Source organism: Calypte anna, chromosome 19 (genome assembly GCF_003957555.1).
Source record: "Calypte anna isolate BGI_N300 chromosome 19, bCalAnn1_v1.p, whole genome shotgun sequence".
Classification (NCBI taxonomy): Eukaryota; Metazoa; Chordata; class Aves; order Apodiformes; family Trochilidae; genus Calypte; species Calypte anna.
Window position 1 is genome coordinate 10354259 of NC_044264.1, and position 25311 is coordinate 10379569.

At 43.4% G+C, this 25311-nt stretch overlaps 2 protein-coding genes across 7 annotated transcripts in view; one reads left to right on the top strand and one right to left on the bottom strand.

Moving 5' to 3' along the window:
• The window catches only part of NF1 (neurofibromin 1), a 71226-nt gene extending 66082 nt beyond the window's left edge, over positions 1 to 5144 (bottom strand). For all 6 annotated transcript variants that reach the window (XM_030462377.1, XM_030462378.1, XM_030462376.1 and 3 more), the window contains exon 1: positions 4943 to 5144. In XM_030462377.1, the coding sequence (XP_030318237.1) occupies positions 4943 to 5002 (60 nt within the window). In that variant the 5' untranslated portion in view covers positions 5003 to 5144. The remainder of the gene's footprint in view (positions 1 to 4942) is intronic.
• An 11502-nt stretch (positions 5145 to 16646) lies between these two features.
• Positions 16647 to 24141, top strand: WSB1 (WD repeat and SOCS box containing 1). Its single transcript, XM_030462335.1, has 9 exons — positions 16647 to 16784; positions 17508 to 17676; positions 18275 to 18543; positions 19205 to 19336; positions 19712 to 19812; positions 21993 to 22165; positions 22512 to 22625; positions 23402 to 23509; positions 23978 to 24141. Exons 1-9 carry the CDS (start codon positions 16745 to 16747, stop codon positions 24135 to 24137), a joined length of 1266 nt encoding a protein of 421 aa, XP_030318195.1. The 5' UTR covers positions 16647 to 16744; the 3' UTR covers positions 24138 to 24141.
• The last annotated feature ends 1170 nt before the right edge of the window (positions 24142 to 25311 follow it).

Consider the following 25311-nt stretch of genomic DNA (forward strand, 5'->3'; position numbering starts at 1 on the left):
AGTGCTGAGTGACCAAAAAGAAACCATTTAATTTCTACAGACCTACCCATCAATCTAAACATTATAAGAAAAAAGGTAGAGTGAGAAAAAAAAAAGTTGAAATTTTACGTCAATTCCTTCTGGTTTTATTTTGGGAAAAAAAAAAAAAAAGTCTGCCACAGTTTCCTCTATAGCTGTTATGTGAACTGGAAACAGAAATGAAAAGCACAAATCTCACAAACTGGACCTTCAGACTATGAAGTATTTTGCCCCACTTTGAACTCATCCCAGTTTAGCAGTGGGATAGTCCACTGCTCTCATTCAGCTATCATCACTGCTGAAATAGGAGGCAGAAGCCAACAACTCAGTGAGTCCAGGGGTGCAGGTCCAGCCTGCCACACACTCCTGCTGCCTCTAATCCAGCCTGGCTGCCTCTTGTTATGGTGCCAAACAAGCTACAGAGGACTGGGAATGGCATTTTGGTCTATAATTTGCCTTATTTTATGCAACAAAGACAAAATAGGTAAGTGAAATCTGGAATCTTTGCAACCATCACATTTAACATCTTCTAAGACCAATTTAAAAAGAACATTGCTGAAAAAGCCATTAAGGCACTGAGCTCGAGAGAGGCAGTAACACAGGACAAGACTCAGCACACCCTGCATTCAAAGTCACCATTTCAACTTTTTTGTGCAAGACACAACTTTGCACAACATTTAAGGTTTCAAAACACAACAGATCAACTCACTGTGCCACAGGATTCAGGACAGCTGCTGAGCTGCCTGTCCTGCACCACTCTGTCAGCACCAGATACAAATCTCTTCAAAAAACAACAGGCACCTTCCTCCCAGCTATAAACATGCACTGCATCACCTTCCAGAGAGGCATTATTTACAAAAAGAACCTCTCAATCAAGCCTTCAGAACAACATGGAACTCAGAAATACTTTATATAGCTTGCTCTAAAAATTACTATTTTCAAAAGGTTAACTAGAAGTTGGTGCTGTGAAAAATGTCTGTTTCCCCATTCTGTTAAACACAAACTCCTGTTCTAAATCAGGAAGGAGCATCAAAACATCTCAGAGCCTTTCAGCAGCTCATCAATGGACTCAGGTAACATCTGCTGCACGTGGGCCATCCCTTTATCTAGGCTTTGGGACACCATCTGTGTGCAGTACAGTTTTGAAACACATTACACACACTGTTTGAGAAAAATAACATCAAAGCTGCTTCAGGTTTCTGTTAGAAGATGAAATAGCACACTTTGTGCTTAAGAGCAGTCTGAGAATCTGTCTCAGTTCTTAGCTCCTGGGGAAATGTTTCAGATAGAAAGAAGTTCATGTTCCACAGCCTCACCTTAGAGAAAAAAGGTCTCAATCCACTTGGGGAGCACAGGCAGCAGAACTCACACGAAATACTTCAAAATACATTTTATTACTCCTAGTGATTTCTTACCAAACCAAAATGAGAAACAGCACTGAAAAACACAAAGCTGGTCCTTGCAGCCACTGCTTTTCCAGGTCTGATTCTGTACAGATATCAAATGCTGCCCACAGAACCAACAGGAGGAGAATATTTACTTCACTTCAATGCCTTTTAACGAAAGTAAGAATGGAGCAGTCCCACTGCCTTTCAGTTTTTACAAATGCTTTAACTCAAAGCAATTGCATCCCAAGCTGCAGAAAGAGAGCCTAAACCATAATCCACATAATAAAGGGCTGCTTTCTCTAAAGCATATCATAATCACTTCAGTAGTAGACAAGTTCATACAGGATTAACACCTTTTATTACATCTGATTGTTTTAAAACAGTTTAGATTTAAAAGGTTTAGGCAGGAGGGTTTCTCTGACTATGCTTAGAACTATTTCACCACTGTACTAGCCTTCCCATTATTACAGTTTGTTACCCTTTTAAAATACTACCAAAATACAGTACATACAACTGTAAGTGAACAGGAAACCAGGGATAATTGTATTTTGGAGAGAACTGGTTATGTCTGAAATCACAGGGGTTTTTACTAAATCACAGCCTAGTCTCTTCGTGCCACTGCAACCTAATTCTACCCTGACTGCTGAAGGTTTGGAAAAATATAACAACTAGCACTACAAACAGGGTCAGTCCAAAGGTTTCATATGTGCTAGAGGAGAAATGTTATCTGTCCTCCCAGGGACCATCAGCAGCTCCTTCCTGCACCAGCTGAAAGCTCCAGGCAGGTTCCAGGGAAGCCAAAGAAGAGTGCATTGCAGCAGCAGGGAGCCTGGCTGGGCAGGACCAGCAGGGGACTGGAGGAGTGTACTCAGGGAGTCAGTCACTGGTTAATTCATCACACTCTGCTTGACAGTCATTTTAGGCCCACAAAACTGTACACACAAAAGCAGATTTTGGTTAAAGCAACATTTATAACAATAAACAAGAGCAGACAAGAGCAGACTGGTTTGCTCCGATTTGTCTTGTTTTCAACACAGATTAGCATTCTCTGTTTGTTGTTTCATTTGTCTTAAAATTAATTCAAGCATTCAGCAAATGAATAAAAAGCCTGTCTACAAGTACAAATTTTGGTGAAAGGTGGCTCCATTTTCCTCCTTTGTAAGGAAGAGAACTTGAAAAAATTTTATGTTCTACCCCACAGAAAAGAGCAACCACCAAATCTAAACTGAACAACCCACAACAAACATCAGCTCCCTCCTTATCCCAACAGATGGATGAGAAGATGAGTGGCTCCTTCAGTGCTGAATCAAGAGCTCCTGTGTCCTGAAGGGAGGACCTGGCATGCAAAAACTCAAAACCACACTAACACCACTGAGATAATGTGCATATACTCAGTGTATTTTCATAAAGTATGAACTTGTTACATTTTAGACTGCTCGTCTGAGCTGCAAATCAGTGAGTTAACAACCAGATGACTCCCCAGGAATGAGACAGACCTGAGGAGTTACATGAAGTACAGAAATACCACCACTGACCAACCACCCCTTTAGCAGCAGTGGTGGTGTCACAGTAACCTGGCTTTGGGGTATTCAGTGCAGAAGGAGTCACCTTTCCACTGTCAGGAAGGAGGTTTTAAATGCAAACGAACAAAAGTGAAAACCTCACAGTTGAAATTAATAAATGAGAGAGAAAACTTCTCACAAAAAAAATTAGAGATTAATGTCTCCTCCTTGCTTCACAATTTCATTCACTGGAGGAGACTTTTTTTTTAATTGCACTAATTAAGCAAAAGTGAGTAATGAACTAACCAAAATTTTGCAGACAGCCCTTCTGATAGAAGCTACACTATGACTACATCAGTCAGCACCATATTTCATCTACATTAGCCCCACAACTCCAATACTTTAGCATCTCATAACAGTTTCTTGCTATCAGTAAGAGGATTCCTCCCATACACTGACCTCTAATTACCCTATAAGATGTACAGAAAAATAATCCTGTTTAAAAAAAATTAACTTCTTAACTCCTAACAGATGTTGGCAAGCCCAATTCCACAACATACATAATAAACAACAAAGCCTAGAGCCTTTTAACACCAATACACAAAGAAAAATTCTCTCATTATTTGAAGCATAATCAGTACCATGATTTCCAAGCTTATGGAAAAAATGATCTATGACTCAAGATAAGGGGGCAATAAGTTAACAATACAATGCTCAAAATGTAGTGGAAAAAATCTGCAATCTGATATTTTCCTTTTTCAAACAGACATAATTTACATCAGCTTCAATATAAAAAGGAACAAACATTTCTGTTTCTTTAACCAGGCCACAACCTTTCTGCAGCAGATTTCAGAAAATCAAGCACCACTGAGATGGACACATGATTGTAAAGCAGGTGAACAAAATTCAGTCTACAGAACCAGATCCATGTTTCCCATGAACGTTACACTGATCAGGGTCTCAGAGAGCTTGTGTCTTGCCTGACACAAAGGCTGTACTCACAGGACAGCAAAATGAGACAGACAACCCAGAAACTGACCATTCAGCCCAAACTGAGCTCACACTTACCCGTCAGAAAAGCATCTTGGGAGTAAAACCACAAGTCTGAGCACCCAGTTCAGCCCCAATGACAAAGTCACACCACCTAATCCCAGCGAGCAGTTTCTGCATGGGGATCAGGGGAATACAAAGCCTAAGGCCAACAAATCCCTTTTCCTTCCATTCAGAAAATCCCTCCCCGATCTACAAGCACCGACTTTTGCAGAGAGAAGTCAGTATCCATCCCTGTAACAACACTGGCTGGAAAACCCTCTGCCTCCCACGCAGCTGCGGTGCCAGTGCTGGGGCAGGGACCTCACCCCGACACCACCTGGGGAAGGCAGCGCCTCAGCACTTCCACGTAGTCCCCCTCAAACTCATTCCTGAAGCTCTACCTCCTCTCTGCTGAGCAAGATGATGTAAAGCGAAGAAGTGAATTTCACACCAATGTCTACGAAAAGCCAACACTCTTTGGGAAGAGGTGGGAGCGCAGAAGCGAAGCGGAACCGGGCATCTCCCCCCGCACTGACTGATCCGCCGCGGCACCGCGGAGCCCGCTCAGGCACCCGGACCGGGATCCCCGCTCCAGGGACAGGAGGAGAGCAGCAGGTTGGCTGCGAGGGACCAGAGCCCGCAGGAGGCACCGGCCCCACCCAGGCACCCTGACCAGCACAATGGGCGCACGGAGCCATCACCCCCGGCCGGGGCTGAGCGCGACCCGGGGCCCGGCTCCCACCGCCCCCCGGCAGGGCCAGGAAACCGGCGGCGGGGGCATGGGCGGGAGGCAGCGCTTCCCCCGCCTCCTCCTCCTCCTCCGCCCCGGGGCAGCCTCCCCCGCCGCCCGCCCCCTGCCCGCCCGCCGCGCCCCGCGCCTCCAGCCCCCCGGCCCGCACAGGCCCCGCGCCCCCGGCCCCGCCTTCCCCCCCGCCGGCCCCGGCCCAGCCAGGCGGGAGCAGCCCCCGCGCCGCCGCCCCTCCTGACGGCCGCCCCCGCTACCTGCTCATCGAAGCGGTTCACCACGGCCTGCACCCACTCCACCGGCTTGTGGGCCGCCATGGCCCCCCCGCCTGCCCGGCCAGGGACGGGGGGGCGGATCCCCGCGGGGAGGCGGCGGGAGAGGCGCGGGGCGAGGGGAGCGTCTCCGTATCGCTGCCGCTCTCCGGGGCCCTCAGCTCCCCGCAGCCATCACCGCGCAGGGCCCGCCATGACACCACACCGGAAGCGGGAGCGCAGGGCCCCGCCCCAGCAGCACCAGCAGCGCCGCGGCCGCCGCGCCAGGGGGAGCGAGACACAGACGGCGGCGGGGAAGGCACTGCGCCTGCGCGGCGGCGGGGAACGGACCGCGCCTGCGCCCGGAACCGCCCCGAACCGCCCCGAACCGCCCCGCCTGGTGCTTGCCCTGCAGAGCCCGGCAAAGGCAGAAACCTTCCCAAGTTAAAAAGTACTGAAATTAAAGTTATTTTAGTGTCTCCCTTGAAAACTCTGTGTTCAGCCGGCTGCTGTACACCCAACCGCTAACGCTTTGAGCACAGGTGATAAGGCTCTCTCCAGAGCAAAGAGATTATCTGCAGTTTGAATATTACACACGATTACACACACCTGCAGTGCTCAGGTGTAGTTTGCCGTTCAAATCAAAAAGCTAACTCTTCAATAAGTTGGTTTGTTTCACTGGAACAGGGCTCCTGTTCCGCCCTGGCAGTGAAATCCCCCCCGTGGCACACAGGAACAGCCCCAGCCAAGAGGAGTCAGAAAAGCAGAGTGTGTGGGGAAGGAGACAAACATCCAGTTCCCTGCCTGGGAATGTTGATTTGTTTCCCTTCTGGACAGGCAGAAGCACAAAGAGATGTCCTTCACTGCTAAAGTTCAGATTCTGGCACTACAAATCAAGATGCAGCTTGAGGTAAGGAGCTGTTTAACAGGGGATTCAGACCTGTCAGATGCTCAGCACAGAGGATAAAGCACACTCACCCCTTCATCTGCTACAGCCCCAGCAGGGCCTTGGGTTGGCACAGAGACCCCTGGGGTTATTGCAGTGTGAACAATTCCACTGCAATCCAGCAACAAATCCATGGGCTGGTTCACAGCGAGTACCTGGGGAGCCAGGTGTTTATGCAAATATGAAAATCAATTGCAAATATTTTTTTAAGAAAATCCAATTAATTGGTTGTCAAATAAACTGTACTTTTCTGTCTGTATAACTTGTGGTGCTATCTTTCAGGAAATGCACAAAGCATTCTGATTTATACAGATTGTGAAGTCTACTATTGAGCTGTTAAGTGCACTGAAGTTTGTATAATTCATCTGCTGCCTCCAATAAAGGAGCTGTGGTGTAAAGCCTATTGATTCCTGTGCATTAGAGTGCATTAGGATGGTCTGCATTAATACCTTGCTAAGACATTCTTAAAACTGATTGTCTCACATTCTATAGAGGACATCTAATGTACTGGTTATATATACTCGTACCCAAATCAAACCTATGGGATATGTCTATATATTTTCTTAATTATCAAATCTTAACTGAACTCCCTGAGATCCCAGAGTCTGGGTCCCTCCACTACACGCTCAGAAAGTGTTTGAACTGGCAGAAAAGGCTTTGACACAAAGAGTGTAAAAGCAGAATCAGACACAAAACACAGAAGGGAGCAAAGCTCTTACACAGAATTATTAATTTAGGATTTAAAAAAACATGAGGACAACATCCTATCCCCATCTCCTGCTGGGCCCTTCCTCTATTCATTTCTCAAATATTCTTTTCAGCTGTCTATATATTTGACCTGTAATATCCCATAGCAATGCACTTCCTTAAGGTTATTTGTAACTAAAATAAGAAATCACAGCCTAAGGCACCTACACAGTCTTGTCAGGCCTCAGTGTGAATGCCAGTGGTTCTTCCTCACTAAAGATTTCCCATTGTGGCTGTCAAAAGTGGCACTGCTGAGAAAAGTCATAGGTAAGAGGAAAGTCCCTGCTATGTCTCTGCTCCTCTCAGCATAGGTTCAGACCTGAAGAGCCAAGACACCAGAAGGATGAGGAATGGGGAAGCAGATGAGAAAGTTGAAACACACAGAGAAAGCCATCTGGGCAGATCTATTGTCAGTCAGCATCATTTAACAGCACAACTTCCAATGGAACTCCCTCTAAAGTTAGAAGCCCTCATGCATTTCCTTTCTTTCTTTCTGATGTGTTTTGCCCTTTAAGATTCAGGTCATTTCTAGGTATCACCTACAATTTACTCAGGAGACCTGGGATGGAACTGGCCCTTGAGGTGACAATTTTCTTGGCTTCCTGACAAAGAATATGGCAGAATATGGCTTTTTTTTCCCCTCTCACATCTTTATCTTTATCTTTATCTTTATCTTTATCTTTATCTTTATCTTTATCTTTATCTTTATCTTTATCTTTATCTTTATTATCTTTATCATCTTTATCTTTTGTTTTTCTCTACTTTGTATTTGCAACTCAAACTATTTCATCATGAATCTTTTTTTTCTTCTCCTACTCACTGAAGCCATTCTGTAATTTCTTCTCTCCATTCCTCCCATCCCACTTCCTCATTTCCACCAGCAGCTGACAAACACTCCAACAGTGGCTCAGATGTGCTATCTGATGTTTTTTGCTTTCTATCACTCAGCTTTCACCCAGAAACCTACTGTCACTTCTGGTGGCAGTCCTCTGCAAGGCACACGTTGGGTTTCAGTCTCTGGTGGGCAAGGTGTCATTCTGGAGGAAATGTGCCAAATTTAGGATCAGTGTCACAAATATTTCAACTGCTCTTAAATGAAGCTAAACAAACAGACTTAAGTAAATGAGGAAGGAAGGGAGGAAGGAAAGGATCTGCCAAGTTTTTGGTAAGAGGTGACTTAATATGTCTAAGCTGCAAACCCTTTAAACATGGGTTTTAATCTCCGAGCTGGCAGGCTCCCAAGGAAAGCTGAGCTGCCTGGCTGGCAGGGCTACAGCTCTCGCTCCACTGAGACACTTGGCTCCTTCCCCCTTCTGCAGGCTCCAGGAGGACAGAGCTCCAACAGATCTGCCCGTTAGAGGGCATTAGAGGCCACCGAAATCCCTCAAGTTTGACCTAACTAGGGAAGAAAATAGTTCACGTTTCTTTTTGTTTAATGAATGAGTGGTGGGTTTGTATTCTTTCCGTGACATGTATCTTATTGACTCCTGTGACATGGACCCGAGAGAGTGCAGAATGGGAAGACACTTCTCAAAGATTAAGCCATGGGTTTTCTTTTCTATTCTCTGCTTCCCGATTCCCCCCTAACTGAAATAGGATCTGTTAAATATGAACAGAGCAAGCAAATTATCTCACTAGGTTAAGAGCAATCACAGAATGATAGATTATACTCTAGAGAAATGAGGTATTCTATACAAAATATTCACACTGGAACTTTTATCCCAGAAAGTCTCATCACCAAGGGATAATGAAAATTTTAACAAATCATTGCACACAATCCATTTCTAAATGCAAATATTTCTGTTGCAGTAGAAATCTCATTTGAATGCAAACCACCACAAGCTTAATCCCTTATACTTGATCTGATACAAAGAACTAGTCCATTATCAAGATGTCATAAGAGCTCACACATTCTAAAGGAATTTAATGAACAGAATATTTCCTGAGACTGGCATGCGCCACACACTGGAAATAGATGAAGATGTATTAAGTGTCTGCCACCAGAGGTATAAAACAGCACTTTGTCAAATCCTAGTTGAAGTTGTTTGATCACAGCTGCTCCCAGAGCATGTGTTTATGTTCTAAAATCTTCAGAGGAACCAGATCATTTTCTGTCCCTACTCTTTTCTTCCCCCAGCACGCGATGCCTCTCCCAGACACTGCAGTCATTTGCAGAGCTTAAGTTCCTTGGGTATTGTAAAGCAATTTTTGAATTGTTCTGGATGACTAATCAGCTCAGCATGGATTACTACATTGCTCCAAAGGATAATTCAAGGTTATCGCTTCCTCTCCCTGACATTTTATTTCCTTGCTCTTTTATCACAGAGGGGTCAAAAAGAGGCGAGATTTCACAAGAGAGGAAAACCAGACAGAGCACGTGACCTCAGGACTGACTAATACCTCCTGGCTTCTTTTCTGGTGATCTCATCGAAAGGGCAGGAGTTTTAGTCACAGGAGGCCTCTGCTGTTCACTTCTTTCCTGTTGTTTGTGAGTATCCCTAGGGACACCTTATACTCCATTCCCATGTAGAGCTGAATTCTCTGGATTCTGCAGCAATGCACTAGGTCTTATATCCTGAAAGCAGACTGTAAGACATAATGAACCTCACAAAAATAATTTTTCTGACCATTGTTCTTGCCAGAGCCCAACAAGTCACAGATCAATGCCCATCACTTAGATCAGCTGGGAAAATAAAACCAGCCTCAGCTTTCACAACAAAACTCTGGGCCTGATGCTTTTTTTCCCCTGACACCATGTAAAACCCTGTGCCATTTCCATTAACTTCCATGAATTCATTTCTCAGTTATACCATGAACACTGTGGTTATATCTGCACCTTCCTGCTGAACTCTTGGCTGTATCCAAACACAGCTCCACTCTTTCTCCATTCTGCAGGAGGCTTGTTAGCCTGTTCTGCATTTTTGTAACAATTTTTTCATTATGGGTCTAATCCTGCTGTGCTGCAGGTCCTCAATATCCTAACAACTTCCTAGAGATCACCAAGTCACTTAAAAGCTGCAGTGAAACAAAGACACCACCTCTGCCTTACTTGCAGTCCTAACAAGGATTGAGAAACAGGAAGGAAGCATTCCAAAGCTGCAAAGGGCAGGGAAAAGTGCCAAACTCTTTGAGAGTATGTAGTATGACAGGAAAAGCTAGCTCCAAAGAAAGGAGAGAGAAGGCAAAAGGGAAAATGCTTCCTAGCTCAATAAGAAGGGGAAGGAAAAGACAGGGTTACACCTGGCAACCACTCAAGCTTCCCTCACCTTAATAATGTTATGGAATTGCACTTAAAATCCTGTGGTGTGTTAGGCTTGCAGAACTGGTCAGTTCATCTTTTCCTTCCATTTACAGAAATAGTTACACTGCTATAAGAGGCTATTTCTATTCTGAAAAGCAAATTTATTATGCAGTTCTGTGCATTTTTACAGCCGTGCAGCTGTATTTTTATCAGAACTTTCACTAGCACATTGATCTATGTTAAAGAGAAAAATGAATTACATCCTTTCTTGACACAGTCATGGCAGTAAACACTTCAAACATAGACCAAGAGGGCACTGATTGAGCTATCTTGTGAGATACAAGGCTTTATCACAGTAGCATGGGGGAGATTGTAATTGCAGTTTAAAGATTAGAAACTGCCCAGACACAAACTGGTCATGAGTAAGTGCCCAGCCTCCACCTGGTGGCTTCACCAGCCTTGCCCCAGGCTGGGTAACACAGCTCTGGCTGTACACTCTATAGTACAGGCTATAGAACACTGTTCTGCTCCTTGCATTGCAGCACCTTGTCAGGACTTCCACTGAAACCCAGATCTCTGTATATCAGGTGCTGTACAAATACAGATTAAAAATAAATCCCTTCTTTGTGACCATAAAAGATGAAACAGGCAGAAGTCAAGAGGGCAGGCAGAAGCAAGGCAAGCTGGTGTGAGTGACACGTGGGGAACCCATGGCTACTGTCAAGGCTTTGTTATTACAGATTTTCTGTACAATTTGTGACTTCAGGAGGGATATAATGAGCATATAACCAGAAATCTCATCAGTCTCTTTAGGGAAACATTTATAAACTGTACAGAATAGACCCTGGTTAAACTTGAAGCCATACCTGTGTACACACTGCCCACTACACTGCTTGTGCAAAGAGTTGCTGTGTACTAGCAGAAGTATTTTCAGTACTAATGGCAGCACTGAGCTTTTACTCTGCTCCCTACCAATGCTGCTGGAATCATGGAACACATAATTACATCCAACCTCTTTGTGGTACTCAAATGACAGAACTGGATTTCTCTGCCAGGCCTTCAGGAAGTAACACATGGAAGGAGTCTCACAAATAACCTGCAATTACATTAATGTGGAGAGCAGGCCCTTCCCTTAAAAGCTATTGGAATCACTGGAGTGAATCTGACCTCAAAGCCAGACATGAGGCTTCAATGGAGGAAACAGAAAAGCAGGAGGTAAATTACCATGGTCGCAGTTCTGGTGCCTCTGTATTCAGTTTAGATACAGACACAGTCTGCAGTGTGGAGGCAGCTAAACAGAATAGCTGTGTTTGTGTTTTTCTGTCTCCTTCCTTTCATTTCCAGGAGTGGGCTGTGCTCACATAAGGTACCTCTCCATGGTTGCAGCCCTGTTTGCAGTACAAGCCTGCAGTGTTTTAACTGGGTCTGCTTCCCAGATTGTTTTCCTTACAAACACAGAAAACTGTCTGCAGCCTGGCACTCAGCTCTGCACAGATCTAGCTGAACTGTCAAATGGCACTGCTCAGCTCATCACAGAAATGTGGATAAAGCAAGCAGAAATCTGGTGGGGAAGGAAGAACTGAAGATGGTGACACTGATGACTTGACAGGGCTGGCTTTGCCCAAAAACTACATGGCTAGGTGTCTGCAGAAGTGGTGCTGCCACACACTGATGTTTTCCAGGCCAAGAGCTCCTGAGGTAGCTTGCAGAACACAGTGTTTGAGAGGAAGGATAAAATGTACAGTCAGAAGGAAGAGCTGTTCACACCTTCCTATGAAAAGAACTAAATAACTAAATAAACATTCTAAACATTGTTTCTACCCCTGGTTGTTATTGGAGCTTAGAAATCTTTACTGCTTAAATCTCCTTCCTTCTTTTTTCTTCAGCTTTTAATCTAGCCCAGTCCTTCATCTCACCTTTCCTTATGGCTTTGTCTTCAGACTGGAGAGACACAGGAAGATTGCACTGGGGGTGCAAATGAGTAACAATCTCTTGCAAAAAAAGTTACTGTAAGAACCCAGGGTCATGTTTGGTAATAAACTCCCAAATCATTGCCAGCTTTTATAGAAAATCTTGTTTTCCTAATCCTGTCCATCTCTTGCTTCCCTGACCTCTATTTCCTTCTTCTTCTTCTGTCATGCTTCGATTCAAGATAGTGCCTATTAGTGAGTTCTGAATCAGTGATAAAATCACTAATACTCACTTTTATTCAAACATCACTACTTACCTTTTCTGAAAATTCTGAAATCTTGCCCTCTGAACTGCACATGTGTTTGTGGGAATTTCCCCAAAACCAGTGAGAGGTATAAATGTTTCCTAACAAAGAAATGTGGTTTGGGGGCATTACTTTTGTTTGCTATTTAATATCTATCTTTACACTACTATTTATTCAAGATCATATTCTAATATTTGCTTTAAGACTGCTTTACACTACTCTTACTCTGTAAACACTGGGCAAACACAGGCAGACATTCTCAGTATAACACAAAAGGTTGCATTGCAAATAAATGAGTTTCCATTTTCTCTCCTGACTCTTATATTCCAATGATTTTACAACCCACCAAAAACTGGGAAAAGATCTTAAAGAATCATTTTGCCCAACCTCCAGCCTCAAACAGCCTCCATTCTAGCTCCCCACTTTTTCTGTAGCCCTCTGCATACATTCCCAGTAGCAACAGGCCCAGATAAAACCACCCAAATATTTCCAAGCTCAGTTCCACAGCAGCTCAGGCCCATCTCTGATCTGTAAGCAAACACTCTTTATCTGTAAGCAATCTGCTCCTCACAACTGTGCCAGCAGGAATGCAGCCTTGGCTGTTTCCAGGCAGAAGCTGTCAGACACAACCCTGTAATTCCCCAACACTCTGACTTCTCCTGTTCTTATTATTTTATTGATCTGCTTTACAGAATATAGGTAGTTTACCCATTTCATCTTTCCTATTAAACTCAACTTGCTTTACCATAAATTGGATTTATAGCCAATTTATTGAAATTTACAGTGATACCCTTTGTGCAATTTGTTTTCCCTCTCTCTGCATAATCCTGTTAGTCCAATGCCAAAACACTATTCCACAGATTCCATAGAAAACAAACATAGAACACAAAACAGATTTCACAGAAAGCAAAACATATTCTCCCTATTGGAAAGATGTCCAGCAGCCTATTACTGCCTACATCCTGGGTTAGCATAAATCACTATGTTTCTGCTTTGGATCAGCTACTTCAGAAAAAAGAAGTAGGGGGCTATTTCATATTTACACAAGTGTATGGCACTAGGATGATTCAGAATATTCCCTGCTGCCTTGCTGTCTGTTACACTGGGAGTGAGTCCTCATTCTGACTTGTTATGTGACTGCTCTGACATTCCTCTGGTCTCACATCAGCTTCCCAGTCCCAGCCCTTTTCAGCTGATGCATCAGCTCAGTGCCATTTTCCCCTGCCCAGTGGGAAGGGAATGTCACTGCAAAGCAACACTGCAGCCCCAGTGCCCTCCTGCCAGCAGCATCACCCCTCACACTAATGGCACTCACTGGCACCTGAGCTGAGAGAAAACACAGCCTGAAGAGGAACACATAAACCCAGCACATTTTAGAAAGGATTTTTAAAAGAGGTGAAATATTTGTGAGTCAGAAGTCAGGGAGATAATGGTTGTATTACTGGGGTGTGGATGGAGTGAGCCCAAGCAAGGCTGACTCACTTTCTCTGCAACACAGGGATGCTTTCCCACCACCCTTCTTTAGGACAGTGCAAGTCCAAAACTCTAAGCATGACCTTCAGCCATCTGAGATAACAGCTCTTAGAACTTAAAGGGGGTAAATTTAGCACAGATGTTTCTGAAGGCAGCTCCTTTAGAAGGTACCCATGACTAGCTTACAAAGCAGGAATGGTTTTGAACCTAAAAGGAATAAACTCAAACCTGTCTCCCTTATTCCAGTGCAGCTCCTCATCACAAAAGCACTGAATCCACCACACACACCAAGCCATCTGCTCTGTTTATTACACACAAAACGTGGTCCAACAACTATAAAATCCCAAAGAGACTAAAAGAATGCAAAGAAAAAATTACTGCAGTCCATCTCTGATACTCCATCTGTGCAATTCTTCCACACCCTACTTCTAGCAGACCTCTACAGATTAACTCCTTAGGTATCAGACATGCATTAATTTATGCCCATCTACGGAAAACTAATGCTAATTTTCATTATAAGAAATGGTGAATAAGCTACAGAGCAATGGGGGGACAAGGGACAGAGAAATGGCCAGAATTCCAGTAAGGGAACACTTTCTCTTTTGCCTTCACAAACTGAACTTTCTCTGACCCCAGGAGGCTCCTCAAAACAAACAGGAGGTTGTGAATTATTAACAGTGCAAGCTATAAATAGCACAATTTTTAATGATAGCCAAAGCATTAGGATGCATGCACTATTGCACAGATCACCTACCCTGGTCCTACTGTGACTGCCCTTACGAGTTCCCAGACCTCTCATCTCTCAGGAGTGCTCCATAGAGGAACAGCTTTAAAGAGGGGGGAACATAACTTGTGGGCCTGAAAGAACACCATGGGCTTTCCTAGTTCTTTGCATTTGACACTTACCATGCTGATCTAACTTCCAGAGGTCTGTCTGGACAACCCAAACCACCCCAACTAACAGCAAACGATACCCCCAGTGGTCCCTGAACAGAGTAACCACACTGGGACAGCTTGTGCAGGCTGAGTGAGGAACTGCACAATAAGCAGACCTTGGAGAGAAACTGTGAACTAAATTCCCTGCTGATCTGAACTGAGATTCATACACTGTAACCAGCAGCCTTTCCTGGTGGAAGCCTTCCAGCAGGGAGCCATAGCAATGGAAATGAAGCACAGCAAGCACACTGCTGAGAGTTTCGCAAGTAGCTGGATGACAGGAAATGCATGTGGCAAACACCTAGGATCAATTTACAGACCCCGGATAATGTTGCAAAGGCACACAAAGAGAAACCACAACCAATTCCTATAAAAGCAGCACAGCCCCTTTGTTGGGATACGCACCAATTTCAGGTGGCTTTCCTAATCCAGTGTGATGAATGACTGAGTCAGAAAGACTCCAACAAAGTTGAATAAGAAGCATGCAAACACAGTTTAAAAAATCAGAGAAGAAAAAACAAATAAAATGTGTCTAAATAGATTCACCGTGGCAGAACAAAAGAATGTGAAATAATGCTTCAGCAGCCTGGGGAACAGCTCCGTAACTTGGATCTCAGAAAGTATTTCCAAGACAGGCAGACCACAGAAGAACTTTCATTTGTGAAAGCTTATTGCAGTCTGTAAAGTCTTGATGGAGAAAGACAGCACTGAGTTTATTAGCTTCCCAGCTGAACAGCACTGTGCAGGCTTGGCAGCTGCATCCACAAAGGAAGATAATGGAAAAGACATAAATCAGCCTTGAGCCATTGGCACAGCCCTGGTGGCATGTGAGTGCCTGGGGCATGCAGGCTGTGCCACTCCTGATCCCACAGCCCTGCCTCACCACTGGAGCACAGCAAAAATCATCTGAAAAATCATCAGTGTGGTTCACTCACAAAAAGAAACGTTTCTTAGGTCCAAGGAGACAGCAAGGAAGAGACACCTGATCTAGAAAAGAGGTGAAACTTAGATATGCAAAAGGAGAAAGACAAAGGAAAAGGAAGGGAAGGAGATGGGGAAATACACAGACATTAGTACGAGGTCACACAGAGAATGAGGTGGCCTCAAAGTCTCTTTTTCCTTGTTTCTAGACAGCTACGTTAACTTAAACAGTAAATTCAAGGCTACCATAAACTAGTGCTTGGTGGATTTACATGCTAAAATATACACATTTAGAAAGGACCATCAAAGCAACTCCAAGGAGTTTGCCAGCCCCTTCTTAGGGAAGATGAAACCAAGTGCACAAATCACTGCCCTGCTCACACATGCTGCAACACAGTCTTACAATCTTTTGCATATTTTCTGGTGTACGTGTTGCCTTGTAGCCCCATGGCCAAACAGACATCAAGGATGTCACAACCTGGCTTAAAAGATAATGGAGACAAGCTGTAAATGCTGCTGCTGGGGTGGGCAAGCAACCCAAGAACATCTGAGAACTCTGCAGTTTATCAACACAACCTCATCAGTACATCCCCCAGACAACTGCTATAAAAACCTTTTGACTGCAATATTGGAGCGATCAGGAGGTTCTCTGCACTGTGAACCCCCATCTTTTGAGGGAGCCAGGGCACTACAGATTTAGTTCCTCAGTATAGCTAAAATAGGAGTCATCTTTTGGCAGGAACGGGATTGAAAGATGCTGCTCGAAGAGGATGTAACTGCTGACCGGGACGGCCAGAGCAGCCCAAGTCTCGGTACCGCAGCCCGAGTCTTGGTACCACTTCTCCGTGCAACATTCCCCCCAGGCAAGGAGGGGAGTGGGGTGCGCGTCAGGCACCCCCTAACACCAAGTGTCTTTTACAGCGAAGGCTGGGGCTGATCAGCCCCCCGCATGTCGTGACCATCGCTAGGAACAAAACTCCGCATCTTGCCGCGTGGACGGAACCGACTCCCACAGGGCAGGGAGACCCAAGGCGATGTGGGGAGCCAGTAGGTGCCTGGCGGCAGAACGGGACACCGAGACACCGAGACGGGATGATGAGGCCGGGCCGGGAGGAAAGGCAGGAGCAGAAGATGGGCTCCCGAGAACCCTCCCGCGGCCCCGAGCCCCGGCAGCGCGGGAGGAGCCGGGGAGGGCGCGTCCCCCGCCCGCCCCGCCCGCCCCGCACTACACCCGCGCCGCCGCCGCCATTTTGTCCCAGTCCCTGCGTCCCCGGGCAGCCGCTGCCTCGCTCCGCCGCAGGTCCCGAGGTCCGGAGGGCCGCCCCGTAGATGGCCAGCTTTCCCCCGAGTGTCAACGAGAAGCTCATCGGTGAGGGGCGCCCGGGGCGGGACGGGACGGGGAGGGTGGGGTTAACGCCGTCCGTGACCGGGATCCGCGGGTCCGTCGGCGGAGCGGGTTCGGCGCTGGGGGTGCCGGCGGTGGTGCCGGGGGTGCTGCCCGGTTCTGCGGGCGGGGAGCGGGACCCCGGAGCTTTCCCCAGCCGGCACAGGCGGCAGCCGCCCCGCTGGCGGGGGGAGGCAGCGCGGCCACGCAGCAGGGCGGGGAACAACCGAGGGCTCCGTCCCTCCCTGGCAGTTCGTTTCCTCACCTAATTACTGCAGGTGTACTCGGATCTGCGGGTAAAGGCTGGGAAAAAAATCATTACGGAGCGTCTCATTTGCTAATCTCTGAAGTTTTAGGTCAAGTTGGAGCGTAGTTGTGCGGCTGTCTCGAGAGTTGTAGTTAGAAAAATTGAATAGAATTCAGTAAATTTCTTCTCTGATCCCGAGATGTGGTTCCCCTCCCGTGACACCCAGGCCATTGTAACACTGAGCTCTTCCTCTTTGGTGACTCAGTCTCTGTAGCTGAGGATCAGCCTCCTCACTTCATACCGTGACAAAGAGACCCCTTCCCAGCTACTTCAAATGCCACGAAAGAAAAGCAAAGTGATGTATTTCCTGGTTCCCTTGTAACCTTCTAAAAAAAATATGCCGGGTTTTTTCTTCTTTTTCCCCCTTCCTTTTAATGGCATTTCCTCTGTTTTCTCTCCAGCACGATCACGCACTGTAGGAGAACTCTTGGCCCCAACTTCTCCTTTTGACAAGAAGTGTGGACGTGAGAACTGGACGGTTGCGTTTGCTCCAGATGGATCCTACTTTGCTTGGTCACAAGGGCACCGCATAGTGAAGCTGGTTCCCTGGGCTCAGTGCCTGAATAACTTGTAAGGCAAAACTCTGTGGCTTCTAATTAATTGGGAAAACATAGGCTATCAGAACAGGAGATAACTTTAAATAGATTAAAACTCACGTATTGGCTGTTTAGGTTTGGTGTTTGTAGGAAAAAAATAGTTCTTTAAACTAACAGCTATTGTTTTATCACTTCCTCTGTGGCCAGCAGGAGAAACAACAGTATTGCAGCCTCCCAGGGACTATGGGGGAGTGATTCACTAACTTGATAAAATAAAAATACGTTAGAATGAACAGGAGATTTAAAGACTCGAGCAGATCTGGACTTGTAAGTTTCCTATTGGGAAGCTATTTGGTTTTACTTTTTTAGGATTTTACTCAAAGTGAACAGAGGTAAAAGTGCATACAAAAGCATTAGTATTCTGTTTTGTACGAAGGTTTCCAGGTGCTGGTATCTTTTTGACACTTATAAGAAAAAAGCTGCTTTTGTAATTTGAAAAATGTATCAAGTGGGCCACCAAAATGTATATTGTGGCAACCCACAGATTTCACTAAGCCTGAAAGATCTTTTTGTTCTGGTGGTTTTTCAAGATACTTTATTGCTACACTTTGTTTTCTCGTTTTGTTCTGCAGCTTGTTGCACGGCACAAAGAATGTTGCAAATCCTCTCAGTACCAGACTCCCGCGACAGAACAGTGACAGTGGCCAGAAGAACAAGCCTTGTGAACATATCATAGACTGTGGGGATATCGTCTGGAGCCTGGCTTTTGGGTCCTCAGTGCCTGAGAAGCAGAGTCGCTGTGTGAACATAGAATGGCACCGCTTCAAATTCGGGCAGGATCAGCTCCTGCTTGCAACGGGGCTGAACAACGGGCGCATCAAGATCTGGGATGCGTACACAGGTAGGGGATGGGAGAGGGAGTTCTCACCTCACTGTCACTGTGTGCACCACCAGTGCCATCAGTGCAGAGAGTGCGTGGCTGACAGGAGCTTTCATTGGCAACTGGACCTTGAATACAAGTCAAGTAATCCAAAAAGAGCAGGAACTCTTGCAGCTGGAAATGTGCCAATACTGCTAGAGGAAGGAACAGACTCAGGTCATGCTCTGAGATGGAAGTGATAGAAGATGAAGCCTTGTTGCTGCAGAATGGTTAAATATGTGGTTGACTGTGTATATTGGTTGTTTACTCTGAAATCTTCTCTTGGGCTGTAGTTTTAATATACTTTCAAACAAAAGAAACTTTCAAAAAAATGAAGTTGCTCTCTGCTCTTGAATATGGGAGAGAACTATGTTGATGAGGACCTTTTATTTATTTATTTTAAGTAAATAATTGTTCAAATGGTAAGAGGCCTAATGGGAAAATAGGGAATCATAGTTTAGCTGGTAGCCCAGCTGCTAGGTTGGGAGAGAACTTCTTGGCTTTAAAAAAATGAAACTACACTTCTACAAAGAATTTGGCTTTACATGCTGTAATTTTGTATTCTGTATTTGTATCCATAAAGCATTTAATCTGAATAAAAGTACAGCCCTTCATTTTAAATTGTGGTATTTTCATGTAACAGGAAAGCTCCTCCTTAACCTGATGGACCATACTGAAGTTGTTAGAGATTTAACTTTTGCCCCAGATGGCAGCCTGATTTTAGTGTCTGCATCCAGAGACAAAACACTGAGAGTGTGGGACCTAAAAGATGATGGTATGCATTTTAAGTTTATCTGCTCTAATACACAGAAGAAACATCCATGTACTTTCCTCTTTTATTGCTATAAACTCAGGCCAGGATTTCTTAAGAATAATTTTGTATTACCAGTCACGTTGTATGCTCTCTTGAAATTCTTCATCTATTTGTACCCTCAAGGTATAAACTGGTATTGGATTAAGTTAAGAGTGCATGAAAGGACAGAGGATTTAGAGGCTGCATGGTGGAATTTTTATGTCTGTGTAGAATAACTCTGCAAGATGTTTGGAAGAACAGTATAAAATTGTATGAAGGTAGAACTAATTTGGAAAAGCTTTTCAGTTTGAATTTCTGATATTTAACCAATTCTTACAGGAGTGTCTTTCTTTTTAGGAAATATGATGAAAGTGTTGAGAGGACATCAGAACTGGGTATATGGTTGTGCATTCTCTCCAGACTCATCTATTCTCTGTTCTGTCGGAGCTAGTAAAGCAGTATGTGTCAGAGTTCCTTGTTCATTCCATCTACTGAATTGTGTGCATAATTATTTTAAATCTAAGTAACATGAAGCTCGGTGTCATGAACTTCTAATGTTTTATGATGATGTAAAAGTGCATGAAATGAAAATAGTAAATAGTGCTTTGAGACACTGATTTAGGAATTGAACTTGCACTGCTTTTAGTTGAAGAAACTCTGAGCACTCTTTGAATAATAGTTCTACACATCTGCACAAGGTTGTAGTATAAAAAGCAAAGAAGACTAAAGCTTCCAGTGTTAAAAAATTAATTATATTAATGCACAAAACTGTTTTGTTATTGATTTTTATCCTTTCTATTTCCTACTCAATTAAAAAGGACTTTTCAAAGTCTGAGCCAGTCACGGTATCTCCTGCTGAACAAAAATGTTTCTACATGTTTTCCAATACCAATCACACTCATGTCCAAAAGCTCTAGAATGAAGAACAGCATCCTGGTTTTGTTTTCCTCCCTATTCTAATGCCCTGCTAGAGAACTGAAAGCAGTGCAGGTAAAGCACATGTGCCATAGGCTGCTTTTCTTGGCACTGAGGAGTTAGGGTAAAACAGAAAGGGGAGTTCAGTTGAGTCACAGGGCTCTGTGGGCAGTTCAAGGAAGCCTGGTGATGCTGAGTAATAGCACAGCTCAGTCACTGGACACCACTTAATATGGATGACTGTTCAAATGCATTTTATACTTTAAATTATCAGTGCAGATTTGATAGCTAATAGTTGAGGTCTGGGGTTTGTTTTCTCTTTAAATAGAGCAGATGTGGATGTATACATGACTGTCTTTAGGCTGTGTGTTTTCCATAAGCTTCTTGCTTTCCCTGTCACAGGTGGTGGCAGCAATATTGGTGTGATTTAAGCTGGCACCACTCACACAGGAGCACAATGGTGTTAGCTGGGCAGAAAGAGTGGCATCTCTGGCTACCAGGCTGGGGGCGAACTTTACCATAGGACGAAGTAACCTTGCCTTGGACTGCAAGGTGTACTGTACGTACACAGGTGCTGGTTGATGTCCACTTTCTGCTTTCTTTCTTTCCTTTTTTTTTTTTTTTTTTTTTAATAATAATTTTCACAGCAGTGAGACACGCTGACTCCTAAAACTTAGCTTGCAGTTTTAACAAAATGTTGGGGGCTCCTTGGAGAAATTGGTCAAGGCGTTTATGACTGACTGTAAAATGGTTCAGCTTTAGGAAGAGTGTGAGGCACTAAGGCTCTGTTTGCTTTGGTCAAACATAAATTTATCCAAGATGTCAATATTTATTTAATCTGTGCAGTAAAACTGAGTCAGGGGAAAAATTAAGAACCCTTTTTTAGCTCTTTTAGGGACATAACATCTTATGCTAAAGACTTGTATTTTCTATATAGTTATGCTGCAGTACATAGATCATTCCTATTAAGTAATTCTGCACAGTCTGTTTGATTACCTGTAATGTACAACTGCATGTCAAAACCCAGAATACTATAATCTTTTATCAATTTATGTAATACAATATGTAATGAACAGTGTAAATTGTAATATTAATGTCATTTTTTTATCGTTGACTTGATTTTAAATGCATAAATTCTTTCTAATAATGTGGTTAGACTTCCCTATTGTTTTGCCAAAGAGATAACTTTTGGCTGTGAAAATTCTTTTTGCTTGCAGTATCTGTTTCTCTTCCTAGGCTGACGTTGGTGATCCAAGCCAATTGTAAACAAGTGATCTTAAACTCAAAGGGATGCAACTGGAGTAACAATATGTTAACCTTACATTTTCTGTCTGTATATTTCTTAAAATTTTGGTAGTTACTGAAAAGAGGGGACTGTAGAGTTTAACCCTATTTATTTCTGCATATTTAATAAAATAGTTTTGTAATGCACAAATTGCAGTAAGCTACACGGTTAAATTGTGTTGCCTTTATCTTATATTTTGGCTTATTTTGTTAACATTTAACAAACGAGTTAGAATTTGCATGTCTGCTTTAATTATTTTTTAAAAATCTGATTTTAATCTGAGTATGACACTGAGCATATTTCATAATTGTAGTAATTCATAATGCCTGATTTTAATATAATCCTAAATAAGACTAGCAGCTATACTTTTTTAAAAAGAAAGTAAATGCTTCATTGCATCTCTGAGCAGAGCTATACCATTAGCTTATCTAATTGCAGGTTTTTCTCTGGGATATGGATAAGTACTCCATGATAAGGAAACTTGAAGGACATCACAACGATGTTGTAGCTTGTGAGTTTTCTCCTGATGGAGCTTTACTGGCTACTGCATCCTATGATACTCGAGTCTATGTCTGGGATCCACATATTGGAGTGATTCTTATGGAATTTGGGTAAGTAAAGGAGTCAGATATGGAAACTTTCCCCTGGAGTGAGGATGACTGCTGAAAATTAATGGGTTTATGTACTTAACTGATAATGAGATTTGAGAAAAATCTTGGCAGTGGCTGATGGGAATCATAAAGTGGCAGAGCAGTGGAGATGAGTCAGACTTCTGAGAATTGAAAGCACTGATATTTAATGTGTACTCATTTAAGAAGTGTTCAGTACTGCAACAGATACAGTAGTGCAGCCTCCCCTCCTGATCTCATTGAAATGGTCAGTCCTTTTTTAGTTCCTCAGCTTTGGTAGTCATGGCTGGACCAGCTGGCTGCCAGCTGAATCTTTCTCTGTCTCCAGGCATCTATTTCCCCCTCCTACTCCAATATTTGCTGGAGGTGCAAACGACCGGTGGGTCAGATCAGTATCTTTCAGTCACGATGGACTCCACATTGCAAGCCTTGCTGATGATAAGTGAGTATGAGGAAAGGGTTGTTATCATTCCTCCCATATGACATGAACTTTTCAAGACTAGGCCAGCTTTTTTTAAAAAGCTGAGAAGGGACTTATAAGTGTCTGTAGATGAGTTGTCTGGTATACTTGGGTTTTGTAGAAATGATGAGTTTGCCCAGAGCAGATGATCTGAATAACTTAAATGTGTAGCAGTTGAGAACAGAAAAAGAGGGGTTGTAAACAGTGAAGAATGGAAATGCAGTCACAGTGCAGGTGTTGTGTATAGTAGTAGATTTGCTAAGTAAAAAGAAAAGTATTCTGTGATCTATGCAACTTAACACTGCAAATAATGCTTTGAAGAAGTATATTTTAGGAATAAGAAGAATACTTTCTCAAGATGACAGCAAGAGTATTAAACTACAGGAGGGGTTTAGGTTCTTTGGTTGGTTGGTTGGTTGTTTTTTAATTAAGCATTATTGGCATTTCCTGGCATAGATGACACCTAAGAGAGAGATTGTCTATAGTTCAGGGTAATGCTTTTTGCTGTTGAAGGCAACTTTTTATTTTAATATTCAGAATGAAAATGGTTGAAGAAGTACAGCTCAAGGTATAGATCAGGAATGAAAAATTCCTAACATTTTGGGCCACATCCGGAACACCCTGTATGCATATTAAAATGTCTACAGAAATTCCCTGAACTCTGCTTCAGACTAGTTCCTTGGGCAGCATCAAGGAAAATGGCAGGCAGAATTAAATGTCTACTCTGTTAACTTCCTACTTTGTTCTCCACTTTCCAGAATGGTAAGATTCTGGAGAATTGATGAAGAGTACCCTGTACAAGTTGCTCCTCTGAACAATGGACTCTGTTGTACTTTTTCTACTGATGGCAGTGTTCTAGCTGCAGGGCAAGTATACATTTTTTTGTTTCACCCCTTAAAATCTAAAACCCAAATATAAAAATCTTCAATAGTGACTTGCAGCTTGGTATTTCTGACCTGGTTTTGGCACCATTTGTTTAAACATGCCTGGAATAGCAGCAAAATCAACAAACTGATAAACCAATTTCTTATCTTTGAGACTAAATAAAAGATCTACAAACATGTGGACTGGAAAAAGCCCATTAGGTAATCAAGGGCAATTACATTGTTTCAGGTGGGAAGGTGTGCTTAGGCTTCTTGCACAGATAATGAGTAAGTTGCTAATTGTGCTGCTGTGCCTTAGGGACAACTGCAGCAGAGTGTAAATGAGGAACAGACAGAGCTAAGCTAAGGGGAAGTTCAGAGTCATTCCTCCTAACTAGCACTAGATCTGAGAATTCCTACTAATTTGAAGTCATGCAGGTGGGATAACTCTGGTGGGGTTTTTCTGTGCAGGACACAGGATGGCAGTGTGTATTTCTGGGCAACTCCAAGACAAGTCTCCAGTCTGCAGCACCTGTGTCGCATGGCAATCCGGAGGGTGATGCCCACCAGCCAGGTCAAGAACTTGCCCATCCCATCCAAAGTGGTGGAGTTCCTCTGTTACCAGATTTGAATTTAAAAAGAAACAAAACCACAAAAAAATCAAACTGGCAGATAAGCTCAGCTGCTGAAGCTGGCTGAACACTTAAAGAATCCTCAAACTTTACAGCCTTTAAGCTTAAAACTCTACAGGTTTTCAAGAGCTATTTAAAGCGATAACCTAAATTTTTTTTTTTTTTTCAAAATGCCTGACAGGTAAATTTTTAATATTTATAGAAAACACAGTAGAAGTATTCCTGGTGGTCTCAGTTTTCTAAAATATAACTGTGAAAACATGTATATATATAGATATAAGCTGCTACATGTTATCAATGTTACTTTAAAACTTGCCGTTATGATTTTTAATGTGTATCATGTATATATTGCTTTGGTAGAGCCATCAGATGCATCTGTGCTGTAAAGTGGAAGGAGAGCTATTATTCTGGGACACTGAGTTAGCAAAAATATTGACTTAAGGAAGCTTAACTGCTGGGTATGTATGTACATTGGTTGGGGTTCAGGAAACTGATCCACAGATAAGAATTCAGGTTAGTTTGTGTCGTGCAGAGGTAGAGCTTGGCTTTTTAGAGCAATGTATGGAGAAGGGATGTAGGGTAAGGTAAGGGTTGGAGTGGATCTCCTGTAAACCCAGGAGTGTTGGCTATGTGCCAGCAGAAGAAGGCCATCATTCCATAGCAGCAAACCAGGTTAAATTTCAGTATTGGGCAGTGTTAAAGAAATACTTCCTTACATTTCTAAAAACCTAACTACTGTATTGTTGCCTGATACTTTGTCTGTAATGAGAGAAATTTACAGACTCAGTTTATTGTTCCTTAACCCTATAATATCTCTTAGGGGGTGACTATTGGTTAATGGCCAAAGATAAGCAAAATACTTGGTTTTGCCTTCTGTTATTTATCTGTACCTGCAGATACAAAGAATCTATGCATTGCATAAAATGCCTGATTATATATATATTTTTTGTTGAATTTTTTTTTATTAAAAACTTGTATAAAAGTTTCCTGACACTGCATCTGGTGACTGATTTATCCTCACAATATGCACACAGCAGTTCCAGTGGAATCTGCTGCTGCAGGACTCCATAGTTTTCCTTTTCAGGACCACCATACTTTAATCTTAGTGAACCTTGCTATGGAGAACTACAGTGAAGTCCTCAAACCTCAGGTCAGAAGCATCCATGATGTGAG

What these genes read in the sequence shown, in the direction of transcription:
- WSB1 (XM_030462335.1), top strand. Translation starts at nt 16,745, where the DNA reads ATGGCCAGCTTTCCCCCGAGTGTCAACGAGAAGCTCATCG. An exon ending in TGTCAACGAGAAGCTCATCG is followed by an intron (nt 16,785 to 17,507) that starts GTGAGGGGCGCC and finishes TTTTCTCTCCAG; the next exon opens with CACGATCACGCACTGTAGGA. An exon ending in GCAAGCCTTGCTGATGATAA is followed by an intron (nt 22,626 to 23,401) that starts GTGAGTATGAGG and finishes TCCACTTTCCAG; the next exon opens with AATGGTAAGATTCTGGAGAA.